General features: G+C 47.0%; 1 protein-coding gene across 1 annotated transcript; it reads right to left on the bottom strand.

Moving 5' to 3' along the window:
- Window positions 1-3,578: 3,578 nt before the first annotated feature.
- LOC112994416 (keratin, type II cytoskeletal 3-like) lies at window positions 3,579-8,993 on the bottom strand. Its single transcript, XM_026118748.2, has 9 exons — window positions 8,256-8,993; window positions 7,381-7,595; window positions 7,113-7,173; window positions 6,772-6,867; window positions 6,444-6,608; window positions 5,816-5,941; window positions 5,370-5,590; window positions 4,907-4,941; window positions 3,579-4,804 (listed from the first exon to the last, which is right to left on the bottom strand). Exons 1-9 carry the CDS (start codon window positions 8,874-8,876, stop codon window positions 4,434-4,436), a joined length of 1,911 nt encoding a protein of 636 aa, XP_025974533.2. The 5' UTR covers window positions 8,877-8,993; the 3' UTR covers window positions 3,579-4,433.
- Between the last annotated feature and the right edge of the window lie 3,937 nt (window positions 8,994-12,930).

The raw sequence follows: 12,930 nt of genomic DNA, 5'->3' as shown, positions 1-12,930 counted from the left end.
AGTCTTCTCTGACTCCACAGCTTCAGGCACTCCCTTTTATCCTCTGCGGGAGGTGGGCTGGGTGTGCATGGGCGTGAAGGTGGAAACCAATTTACTATTTTCATCAGCATGGTGCTGTTGACAGATTTTCAATGTAGCTTTACCATATTTGGGCCTGCCTAGAGACACGCCCTGCAATACAGAAGGAATAAAAGAACAAGAACATTGAAACAGGTCTCAGTGACTAAGTGGACTCTTCTATCTTTATGACATCTTGGAAACCATCTTTTACAATGATGCACTTCTCTGCAGCCCTTCACTGGCTTCCCAGCCTTTATTAATGGTTCCCAATAATTCCAGATCTAGATCCTTCTATTCAAAGCTCCACTGAAAGGAGAAGTTTTGATGAAATCCCAGCTATAATATGGCTTTCACAATTCCTTACACACACCCTAAATCTGCTCTCTGTGTGTAAAATTGCTTTTGGCACTTTAGAAAAGGTTTCTCAATCTCGAATGGGAATTCATGACAACAAAGTTTGAAGAAAATCAGCATATTCTTCTCCTAGAAGGGAATTACCACTCCTTGGAGTGTGCGTAGCGTCACTTTGGATGGGAGTGTCTTCTCCAAGTGGATTAAATTCCCTCCAACTCTATCTCCCAGATTCTTTGATAACTGACTACTGGGGATCTTGGACGACACTGGAGCAGAATGAACAAGGCAACATGAATGCTCCTGCTCCTGCTCCGTGCTTTTGCGATGGTGATGGGGAATGACTGCCTGCAGAAGACTGAAAGGATACTTCGGACAACTGCTATGGTGATGATGATGGGGACAGAGAAACAAGAAGTGGAAAGATAGATGAATAATTCAGGGCATGTGGAGTTCCTACTGCTCAGATGAATGTTGCTGACTGTATATTTACCTGACTGTTTCTAAAGATGAGACAACTAAGGAGAAAAAAAATGTTAAGAAATGGAATTATTTCAGCTTCTAAGGCGTTGTATATTTCCTCATTTTCAAATCCAGTGCTGCATAAGGGACGTACTGTAGAACTGTATTCCGTAGGAAGTCTGACATGAAAGAATCCCATTTTTTTGACTGCATGTGTATGAACTTTTAAATAATGATTCATAAGGCACCACCTTAGGGTCTAAAGTACAGAATGATAGTGATGTACAATGTTCTGAAAAAATAGATTATAGACACCAGTTAAAGACAGAGGTCTGTAAAGTCTATTTAAAAGGCATTCTACAGGTACCCTCCAGCTGAATATTATTAATCAAATGTATCCTTAAGTTCAATGTATGAATCAAGAAGTAACTTTCCTTACATTTCCTGTAGTATTTATTTAGTAAGCCCTAAAATGCAATAAGTGATAGAGGAAATACACATTACAGCCCTTCAAAAGATTTAAAGCAATAATAAAGAGGTATGTAAAGGTATTCAAAAAAACATATATGAACATATATGTGCATTAGGAATTTTCAAAATCTCCCATGAGACTGAGGCAACTAAGTGCTGCTTGAAAGTATCACAAGGCATCAGCCTTCACTCACAGATGTTTAAAGTCTTGGAAAACCTAACCCAGAGAATCACTTGCAAAAGCCATTGCAGCAGTCCGAAACATAACCACCACTGACGGTCAGTGGGACAGAGGCTGCTAGATGCCACGGTCACTTCAGAGAAAGGGGTACCGGAGAGCAGAGAACGGTGCCCTTGAGGGTTGTCCAGATGTGGGTGGCATGCCCTCTGGACAGGCTGCAGCTGGGGAATGGGCAGCCACCTCTACAGCAGGAAGGAGACTCCTTCCCTTTCAAAAGTGTCTTAATTTAGGAGGGCCTTCTTTGATGGTGGTTATCGTCCCCTCCAAACGTGCAGTCCCTGGGAGGTGCTCAGGGTAGCTCAGAGCTGTCAGTAGAAAAACCAGGCTGCCTCTTCTCTTGGCCTCCCTCCAGACTGACAAACACACGGTGGCTGATTTTCTCCATAAACTCACTCATAACATCCCACATGGCAGCTCCACGACCAGGGGGAAGATTTGTTGAGTCAGCCAAATGCCTAGATGCTGACCATGTTCTGCGCACACAGATTGAGTCACTGTGACATCGTCAGAGAAAATTAGCGGATTATTTCCAACCTGGAGACGCATCAGCCTCCTCCAGGTAAAACTCGATAGACAGCCTGGGCTCCAGCCATCCCTTCAGATCTCTTGTGCAAGGCACTGTGCACAGCCAAAGCGTCAACACTGGGCAAAAGAAACCCTGCAGAAAGAGCAGCTTTAGCAGACCAAGCCAGGCTGCAACTTCACGTCACACACAGCAAAGCAAATCTGGCAAGAAACACAAGGGAAGCATAGAGGAGGACACCACAGTGATTCCTCACAGCAGTTTCAGATTTTAAGGCTAACTATCACGCCTATGTTTCTTTTAAGAACCACAGCAGTTGACTCTTCCCCTGAGCCAACCCCCAAAGCACTCGTGGCACAACCCCCTCTTCTGAAAGGCACTGCCTTCTCATCCTCGCCTGTTCTGGCCAAGCAAAGCCAGGCTTCCCAGCTCCGGCGCTGCTCTGCTGCCCTCAGAAGCGAGTAGAAGGCCCTCTTCCAAGAGCCCTGGCACCATTCCCCTTTGCAAGTGCATGCAGCCTTGCCAGGACCTCTGCCTAAGTCCACGGCTTCCTGGCCTGTTACAGGGACACTGGCAGCTCTCAGCAGCTGCTGTGGGAGTCCTGAACCACTGCTGGAAGTGGTTTGTGTCCCTTTGATCTCGTCTTGTGGTGGAAGAACTGAAGCACAGATCAGACACATCAGCGCTCCGCTCACATCCTGCTCCCAGGCACCCTCCTGGAGCCAGACCAAAGCTCCCTCTCACTTGCTCTCCAAGGAAAGAAAAACCTTTTGGAGACTTAGCTGACTTCTCAGAGAGCCAATGGGTACCTGAGGAGCAACGTTGAGACAACCTGTCCCCTCCCAGCCCCTCGTGCTCCCACTGCCAGGCAATGCAGGGCAAGATGAGTCAGTGCTCCTCCAGCACTCCGGGAGCTCACAGAGTGCTGGGCTTTGCGGCCGGCCTGGCCAAAGCCTTCCCGTGTGCCTGTGGAAAGCCGCTTGGCCTACATCCATACCAGTGCTTACAGGTAGCTGCAGGAAAGGTGCCCTGCCACCACTGCCCATAAGACTTCTGCCACTGCCACCTTCTCCTGACACTAATCAAAGTCCACCCTGATGCAGGAAGCTCAGAAGAACTAACAAGAGCAGACTGATCTCTTGCCGCTCCCTCCTCCCCCTGCCAATTGCCATCATCATCATCTTTGCATCTCCACTGGTGTAGCCCTGACGCACTGGCAGTGCTCCTGCACAAAGCCCATAATTTTCTGCATTCGGCTCTAACATGACCGGTAAGAGTCAAGAGGCATCCCCAGTGCCTACGCACTCGCCTAGCTCCCTCCACACGCCCTTTCCGTTCCCTCCTAACACCATCCCAACGTGACAGTGTTGAACAGAAGACCAACCCAGAGTTTGCCCTCAAGTGGCTTCCCCAAGGCAAAATCAGCTTGCATAGCAGTGACTTTTCAAACAAGACCACATAGACATCACGTATGTTCTCTGCAATTTATTGAGAGTGGCAACATCCCGAGGAAGTAGGAGATACCATGAACAGAAGAGGAAGGGAGGTGGGCACAGTGCATCCTGTTCCATGTCAAAGAGTGCCTAACGCTGAGGAGCATGCTTGGGAAAGAGCATGCTGGAGAAAGGCCAGGCGTGCATCAGGTGTTAGCAGGTGTCGCAGAGCAAGGAGAGGTGGAAGTGGTAGCCACTACCACTCTCGAGCAAGCTCCTGGGGCTACCAGGTGAGTAAACCTGCCCGGCTGCTCCACTCCAGGGCAATTAATCCCTCTGGCCATCTGCAGAGAACTTGCTCCCTCCCCAGCTCTGCTGAGGATGGAGACCCTCTTTCCCCACACCTGCCATGGAAGCGAGTGGAAGGAGCAGGCTGTGCTGCCCACTGAAGCACCCCAGAGATATGGCCATCTAGGAAGCGACATGAGGGAAGAGGAGCAAACATGAGGGAAGAGGAGCAAAGAGGACTTTCATACACATTTGCCACTAGGCAGCCAGAAATGTACAACACAGCAAGAAAGGCAGAGCGTTTCCCTCCTTTAAATCAGCTCTCCGTTCTGGGTATCCCCAAGTGAGACTTTGCTTTGCTCGGACTTATTTCGTCCCTGGGCTTGGGGCTAGCCAGCAGCTTGCCAGGACTCTGAAGAGGGCATGGCCTTGCCACGAGACTGCCTTCCTGGGGACAAGCCAGGAAGACAAGCTGGTGTGTGGAGGGCCATGGGGGACACAGTTCGTTTCATGGCAGGATACCAGAGGTGGATTTAAGGAGGCTGTGCTACTGCCAGGAGAAGAGAGGAGATGCTTCTTTCACTTTCTGAACTGACTTCAGGGCTCAGAATCTTACTCCTGAAGATTTGACAGAGGTGGTTGTGACACATCTCCGTACAGAGGAGGATCCCCCACTGGAGCCGAAGCTGCCACCTCCTCCAGAGCCGCACACTCTTCCACTTCCAGAAGAGAAGCCACCACTGTGCACTCCTCCTATTCCATAGCTGCCTCCGATGCTTCCACCTCCGTAGCTTCCTCCTATTCCACAAACACCTCCTCCTATGCCGCTTCCACCTCCAAAGCCTCCTCCCATGCCGCTTCCACCTCCGAAGCCGCCTCCTCCGATGCCGCTTCCACCTCCGAAGCCTCCTCCTATGCCACTGCCTCCTCCGAAGCCTCCTCTGCCTCCAGAGATGGTGGTCCTGCCTACCACGGCTGGAAGAGAAGCACAGGTTACATGTTATACAACCGTAGGGCGGGAGTCCTAGGTGACACAGCTCACCACTACCTCGCAACTGAACAAATGCAGATACTTACAGACATTCACGTTGGACATGCCATCGCCGCAGAGCCTGTGAAGGGAGATTAGCAAATGTTATTTAATACATGGCATCTAAACCTGAGAAGTTATATAACTCTTTTCCAAGGTTTTGTGGTTGTTTTCTTTTTCCTTTTCCAGCTGTAATTAACCACTTTGGGATCACTAAATTATTTAGTGAGAGGAGGCAGGGACAATTTCCCTTTACATTGAGTTTCTTCCAGACTTAAGGTTCATTGAAAAATTAGCACGAAAGAAAATCATAGTAGTACCATCTTTAGCGAACAGTATGCCCATCATCAATTCCGACCTTCCCCCGCAAATGTAATCCAAAGGACAAATAGCTATTTTACCCATTTTAATCAGAATAGCCATGCTGGAAGTAGAAAAGAACTGCAAAACTGAAGGATTCCAGCACAGATGATGATATCCCTCTCATATATTCAAAGGTCAAGTGCTTACCTGCTCTCCTCTCCCTCCAGCAGCTTCCTGTACATGGCAATCTCAACATCCAGGGCAATCTTGATGTTCAGCAGCTCCTGGTATTCCTTCAGCAAGCGAGCCAGCTCCTCCTTGTCTTTCTGCAGGGCACTTTCCAGCTCTTCCAGTTTGATCCTGGCATCCTTGAGGGCCATCTCACCCCGCTCCTCTGCCTCAGCAATAGCTGCCTGCAGCTGCTGGTTCTGTGAAAGAAGCAAGGCAGTTTCTCAGTTCCCTTCCACATCCCCTCCACTGGAGCAGTCCCCAAGGCACAAACTGGATGGAAAAGAGGCAGGAATAAGCAAGGTCCTCCAAAAGCATTGCAGTTCAGTGACCACGCTCCTGCTGCACCATCCTGGCCCCCCAACGCTGCTCCTCTGGGACCCAACCTGATGCCAGTGCACAAGGAGGTGCTCGCGAAGCCTTACCTGCTTCTTCACATTCTCGATTTCAGCCCGCAGCCTCTGGATGTTCCTGGTCAGCTCTTGGATCTCTATCTTGGTGTTGCGGAGGCTGTCCCCATGCCTGCCAGCAGTGCTCTGCAGCTGTTCATACTGATGGCACCAAGACAAAGCACAACTTCAGTGAAACATTCCTGGTGCCTAGACAAGATTTGTCAACAGTTTCACTGCTGCTCACATGCTACTACCAGCAGTTATGACAGTGGTCAGTATGATGTTGATGCCTGGCTCAATGTAAAAAATGGTTCTGAGACTCAAATAATTACTTTCTGCTGTGTTTTTGAACTTTGAGATAGGTCTTAATTATACTAATATGCATCCTTTGGCTTCAGAAGAGCTATTTTGGGCTGGCATTTTCCAGTTAGGGTAAGTCTTTGGTCATCTTTATTGAGTATTGTACCTTGCACAAAGATCCTGGACTCCTTGAAAAATCAGCTAGGTCCCTCAAAAGCAACACACTTCCTTTTGAGACTTCCTTGCATGGATGCCTGTACCACTAGCTTAAAGAGATTCCCTTTGAGATCTCTCATTTTGTCCTAAACCATCTGCGGACTCTAGCCATCAGCCAGGCTTCCTCAGCTGCCTCACAACTCACCTGGCTCTGGTACCAAGCCTCAGCCTCAGCCCTGCTGCTCTGAGCAATCTGTTCGTACTGGCGTCGGACTTCCTCAATGATGCTCTCCAGATCCAGGTGCCGGTTGTTATCCATGGACACCACCACGGACAAGTCCCGGCTGATGGTCTGCATCTGAGACAGCTCCTGCAAAGCATCAAAATACGAGCAGACACAAATTAGCAATTACAAAACACTGTATTGCTCCCTGAGTAAACCCACCTAGGACCCAAACCAGCCTCAAGATTCTTTTGAAGGAAAATACATCATCAGAGTCCCAGCTACCTAAGGGGAAGTGAAAGCTCCTTACCTCCTCGTAGAAGCACCTCAGGAAGTTGATTTCATCAGTCAGAGATCCCACCTTTGCTTCCAACTCTACTTTAGTCATGTAGGCACTGTCCACATCCTGAAGGAAAGACCAGAGAATAGTTTCATCTCTTTTTGGAAATCCTTCAGGACGACACAAACTGTTGTTTCTGCTGAGGGTAACAGCCATGACACAGTGCCATGCAGTTGCACAAAGAAAAAGCACTCCAGTAGTAGTTGACCAATCCTACAGTCTCCCTTGGACTTCCCTTTCAAAGGGAATCCCCTGGAAGCACAGATAGAGCCTAGTATTCAAGTGCTAATCGTGTAGTGTGTGTGACTCACCTTCTTGAGCACCACAAACTCATTCTCTGCACTTGTGCGCCTGTTGATCTCTTCCTCATACCTACGGAGAGTAAAAAGACAAGCTGAGATTACGGAACTTTCCTATCTAAGGCCACTAAACCAAAACGAACAAAAAATATTTGGACTGAAAGAGTGATGTCTATAATTGCTATATAAAGTACGTATGTGAAGAAAAATGACCTGGGAGGTAAAGGCTGCCATTGCCAACTGCTTGAGTTGCTTTCTGTGTTACTCTCACTGCACTTACTTGGTTTTGTAATCCTCCACGTACTGCTGCATGTTCTGCAGTTCTGATTCCAGTTGTCCCCTCTGTGCCAAGATTGAGTCCAGCTGCCTCCTCAGGTTCTGGATGTAACTTTCAAAGATGACATCGAGGTTCTTCCTTGGCCCAGAAGGCCCTTGCTGTTGCAGGAGCTCCCACTTGGTGGAGAGGACCTTGTTCTGTTGCTCCAGGAAGCGAACCTAAAACCCAACACAGGGAGAAACCATCACATTCCAAACAGCAGCAGCAGCCAAGGCACTCGGTTCATCACATAAAAAGGGTGCTGATTCTCCTTTGCACGATGGTGGAGGAGCTAGTTAACATCCTGACAATTTTTTCTATTGTTGAGTAAATTGCAAGATCAGGAAAAGGAAGGAGTTTCTAAGACATATTCAAGTCAAAGGAGCATTTAAATGCAGCACCAACTCCAAATACATTTCCAAAGCAGGCAGTATAAATATCTCAGATTTCTACTCTAAATAAATTTTTAAAAAGACAAACAAATAGAACAAAATTACATTAGGGAATACTTAACATAAAGGAGGAAGGTATCTGGAAAGGGAACAGTACAGAAGTACAAGTTTGTCCGTGAAATGTGCAGGTATATGGAGGCGTTTAACCTGCTTGCAAGAACAATCTATTAATTGAGTCTAGTGCAAGTCTAGAATAAAGCCCTGAAGATATAGCTTTGATCTCATATGGAAGAGTGATTCTCATCTTTTCCCTGGCAATACTAAATAAAAAACTATTCTCAAGCTTCCTGGCCTACCGATATTTAGCTGAAAAGGACATTTCTGCAGCACATTAAAGTTCCTCCAAGTTTTGACACTTAATTAGACACAATAATCCCGTCCTCTCACCTTATCAATGAAACAGGCAAACTGATTGTTAAGAGTCTTGATCTGTTCCTTCTCCTGGTTTTTCACTTGCTGGATCTGGGGATCAATCTCAACATGGACTGGCTGTAGGAGGCTTGGGTCAACCTGCACTGGCTGGATTCCAGGGCCACCTCTACCAGGGCCACCAAAGCCAGGGCCACCAAAGCCTGGGCCACCAAAGCCCGGGCCACCAAAGCCGCCCGGTCCTCCACCAAAGCCGCCTGGTCCTCCACCAAAGCCGCCCAGTCCTCCACCACCTATTCCTCCACCAAAGCCACCCAGTCCTCCTCCACCACCCAGTCCTCCTCCGTAGCCACCCAGTCCTCCATAGCCACCACCAAAGCCAATTCTGCCTCCATATCCTCCACCGCCATAACATCCACCCACGGCAATCCTTCCGCCGCTGCCTATGTTATGGAGGCTCCTGCTGCTAAACCCTCCACAACGTCCACCACCTCCAAATCCCCTGGACGTGGAGTATGAACTGTAGCTGCTCCTGCTTCTGCTGCCACCTCCTCCAAAGCCACCGCCGATGGCAGAGCAAGAGCTGTAGCCCCTTCTACTCCCGCCTCCAAAGCTTCTACAGGCAGACTGTCGAGACATGGTTGTTTCTTCTAAGCAGAGCCAAAAACCAAGAAGAGAAGATCAACGCAGTTGTGCTACAGCAGATGACTACAGAGAGAAGGAAAGTGAGTCCCTCTGACTCGAGGGCAGTAGATGCTTCCTTTTATCTGTTTCTGGAGGTGGGCTGGGTGTGCATGGGCGTGAAGGAGGAGACAGTTATTGTCTTCATCAGCTTGGCGTGGTTTACAGATTTTCATCTTCAATTTGCCAAACATTGACCCTACCCAAAAACACACCCTATAATGCAGAAGAGAATTTAAAAAAGATACAACAGTGTCTACCAAATGGTAGTCTTATACTTTTGTGGCATACTAACAGTCTCTCTATGATATACTAGTCTTTTTCTAACCTTTCATCCATTGTGGTTGGTTTCCCTGCTTATGTTTATCTTTATTTTGATCTTTCACTCCAAAGCCCCATGGCAGGCAAGCACTGCCGTTCATGCCAAATTGTAGCATGGCTTTCACAACTCCCAAAACACACCTATGCTACACCCTAAGTCTTCTTTTTACGTGGAAAATTGCCTTTGGCTTTGAGAAGTAGTTTCTCAATCTAGAGCCAGGGCTCAGCAAATTGCATTTTGATGAGGCTCTGCATCTTTTTGATAAATAAAACTTTACCAGAGAGATGTTTCAGCTGTTCCCGCAGCAATGGTTGGTGCTTGGAATTTCTTTTGCTGTTGAACCAAAGTCTTTCTGAAAGTGAATCCCAGAGTCTGCATGCTGAGATGGTCTCTGCACCAGCAGAGAAATGCCACAAATATCACAGATGGCAAGTTCCTCTGGGATTTTCTGAAGGCTTCAAGAAATACCTGACCATGAGAAGAGTCAGAGAACACATCAGGCACTCAGCTGCTGCACTGGGAAGCATGAACAGACAGACAGCTCTGAGAAAAGGCAGAGAGAAGGAGGGAGGAAAAGTCAGTCTGACCACATAATAAATATTGCAACTATGTAAATGCAATTAGTTAGGTAGAGGATGCTAGAGAGCTAAGCTTGTTTGTAGAGGCATATGAAAACGGAGAGAACAGCATACACAATAATGTTCACACAAGGAAAAGCATGTTTTTTAGCTATCAGGCTTTGTTATTGATATGCAAATGTATTACTGACAGACAGATACACTTGTAAGCTGTCTTTAACCTCCTTCAGGAATATGGATAGATAACCTTTTTAAGCTTATTAAAATACTCTAGTTTTGATACCTTAATGATAAAGAATTAGCTTATGAGATAGACTTGCAATGATAACCCTGTGAAGTATCATGCATTTGTCCTTTGGTTTTGTAGAAGCCTGGTTAACAAATCACATTCACTTTTTCATTTTTTACATTTTTACTGACAAACATTTTGAAGTCCAAAAAATCTTCTGGTTATGTAGGCATCTAACTGTGCTGATAGCTGTCTAACAAGCTTTTCAGAAGTTCCCATCGGACACAGGCAATTAAATGCATCTTGAAAATCCACGCTAGCAACTCTTAGTATATTTAGATGTTTAAATACCTCTAAAAATATTGCCAAGACACCCATTTTCAAAACTGCCTCGGGCACCCAGGCCACAGCTTAACCTGCAGTTAAACTGGCAATGCCACTGAAAAACACGACTGTCCCTCTGCAGGCTGCTCAGCCACGCCTGCCTCCGCAGCACCAGCATGGCATTCGGGAACACGTGGGGAAGCCGATCAGGAATAAATCCGGCTAAAAAAATACATGTAATAATAACACAGCCTCTGTGAGACAAAAGAGGTGAGAAGAACTGGGGATTTGGTAGCTGTACAGCATAGTTTAAAGACATGTTAAACCTGTGGCCTGAGGAAGTCCCACATGGCTTGCTGGTCTTCAGCAAGACTTTGTCTCTTAGGCGGCTCAGTTGGGACAAACTCCTAACTCGCGTGGGTGGTTTTGAAATATTGCCTCAAGCGTCACTGCAAACATTATCCAAAAGACTTAATGAACATTTGAATATCTCTGCTGGCCAGAACGCAGCAGCCATCCCTATGACAGGAAAGGGGAGTCCTTCCCGTCCAAAGGAGAGGCAAAGAGCAAGTGGGACCTGGCAACCCAGTCTCCGCAGATCCGAGCCGTGAACAGGTTCCGCTTTTGGTTAATCAGTCGAATGCATGCCATCATTCCCCACCATACCGCAAAGTTCAGGAGGGTGCTCTGGGTTTAGAGCTGTTAGAGATATAATTATATATGTGCGCACACACAGACGCGGACACATTTAACAAGTGACTTATTTGTTCCCTTGCCTCCCTTTGGATTACCAAATACGTGGTTATGTTTTTTGTCTGTAGGCAGTACGACACGATCATAAAGTTTCACGTTCCCAGCCGCGCTTGACAGGCGGAGATTCGTTAAGTCAGCACAATGCCCAAGTCCCAAGTGCACGCGTTTAGATAACATGCTCATTGAGTCACTGCCACGTCTCTAGCCAAATTTAGGAAATCAAACAGGGATTTGAGTGTCAACATCATCATCCAGTTCAAACGCAATAGACAGCTTAGACACCAGTGATCTCAAACAACATCTTTGTACCCAAAGCCTAATGAAGGAAAACACATGGGCAGGAATACAGGAAAAGCCACTCAACCCTTGCACACTTGGAGGAAAAGGCTCAGTTCAGCAGCAACACTGCTGTCAGGCTGCCAGTTCCTATGCACTGAATTTACGGATGTCTTCAACCAGAGACAGGGAAAGCTTCTGGAAGGGGGGGGGAAAAAAAGAAAAAGAAAGCAAGCATTTAACTTCTACATTTTCAATAATGTGCTCTTCACATTTTCTAAGAGAATTTTCACTGTGCAAGTGTGCTTTAGACCAGAGACATTTAAAATGAAAGGAAAGCACGAAGAAGCGAAACAAAATTTATTTCAGGTCAAGTAAAATGTTTCACTCCTCTAACGAAAGGCTGAAACAGCTATGTCATATCTCAGTCCAACTCAGGAGAGTTTTCAACCGATTGCTGCGGCAATCATAAGAACAAAAGAAAGGGCTTTTTGTTGTCTGCTTTAATAAAGCATTTGTACACATCTCAGAGCCTTTTGTTTCTTCTTCACGCTGCCCTTATGCCAGTCATTTGCTGGAGGCAAGTTTACACAGAGGCAGCTAGATCTGGTTAACTCCAAGGGAAGTAGATGTCTCCTTATTCAACACCATCTCAGGTCACTTTACAACTTACTAGAATACTTATCGTTGCCCAAACAATATCCCCATCCAAGTAGGTACATGCCTTCGTTAGCAAAGTTGAGACATTCCACAGTCACTAGCAGATTTATTTCTTGAACATTTACAAACAGGGAACCTGGCATGGGATAAATGAAGTGACTCATCCAGATCACAGAGCAAGTCTGCAGTTGACCAGGGACATGATTCAAGGTCTCCTGAGAAAGCAGTCGAACCACACCAGTGGTTTTCAATACTTACATTTACAGGTCATCAAAAATATTCTGAACTCCGCAGAAAGATAGGGCAGAGGGCTGGAAGATAGCTGTTCCCAGTGATCTTTTGCAGATCCCTTAAAAGCAACCTGCAGATCCCCAGGCTTGACAGAAAACTAGACACAGCATGATGCTTCTTGCCCACCAGACAAGAAAAACCATCAGAGACAGAACACAGCTCGACACCAAAGCCTGACAGAAATAACACAAGAGCAGAACTGTTGCTCTCTCTGAAAGGGCCCGGGACAAGTCACTTGTTGTGCCTGGGCCCTCGCATCTTTCAGCAATTCCTTGGAAATGGGGGATTCTGCATCCACCACCACCCCCCGGGGGCTTGAGCAGTGTGCAGAGTTGAGAGCAAAGAAAGAGTAAAAAACTGCAGAGTAGGCTCCAACATCATGGATACTGAGGAATGGCAGAGATCACTGAATGAGCTGGAGGAGTGACAATCACCCTTCCCTCTTGGGCACCATCTCTTATAGGATGCATCAAAGACAGTGCATGGCACTAAGTGGTTTTTATCATGACAGCACCAGCTGGCTAGCTCACCCTGCCACTGGGGCAGAAAGTGGGGACAGCAATATTGGGGGACAGGGAA

This window comes from Dromaius novaehollandiae, chromosome 28 (assembly GCF_036370855.1).
Source record: "Dromaius novaehollandiae isolate bDroNov1 chromosome 28, bDroNov1.hap1, whole genome shotgun sequence".
NCBI lineage: Eukaryota > Metazoa > Chordata > Aves > Casuariiformes > Dromaiidae > Dromaius > Dromaius novaehollandiae.
This window is presented reverse-complemented; position numbering and strand designations above follow the sequence as displayed.

Coding starts and splice junctions, on each gene's coding strand:
- LOC112994416 (XM_026118748.2), bottom strand. CDS start 8,876: ATGTCTCGACAGTCTGCCTGTAGAAGCTTTGGAGGCGGGAGTAGAAGG. Junction 5,591..5,815: donor TCGAGAATGTGAAGAAGCAG/GTAAGGCTTCGC, acceptor CTTCTTTCACAG/AACCAGCAGCTGCAGGCAGC. Junction 4,805..4,906: donor CATGTCCAACGTGAATGTCT/GTAAGTATCTGC, acceptor CTTCTCTTCCAG/CCGTGGTAGGCAGGACCACC.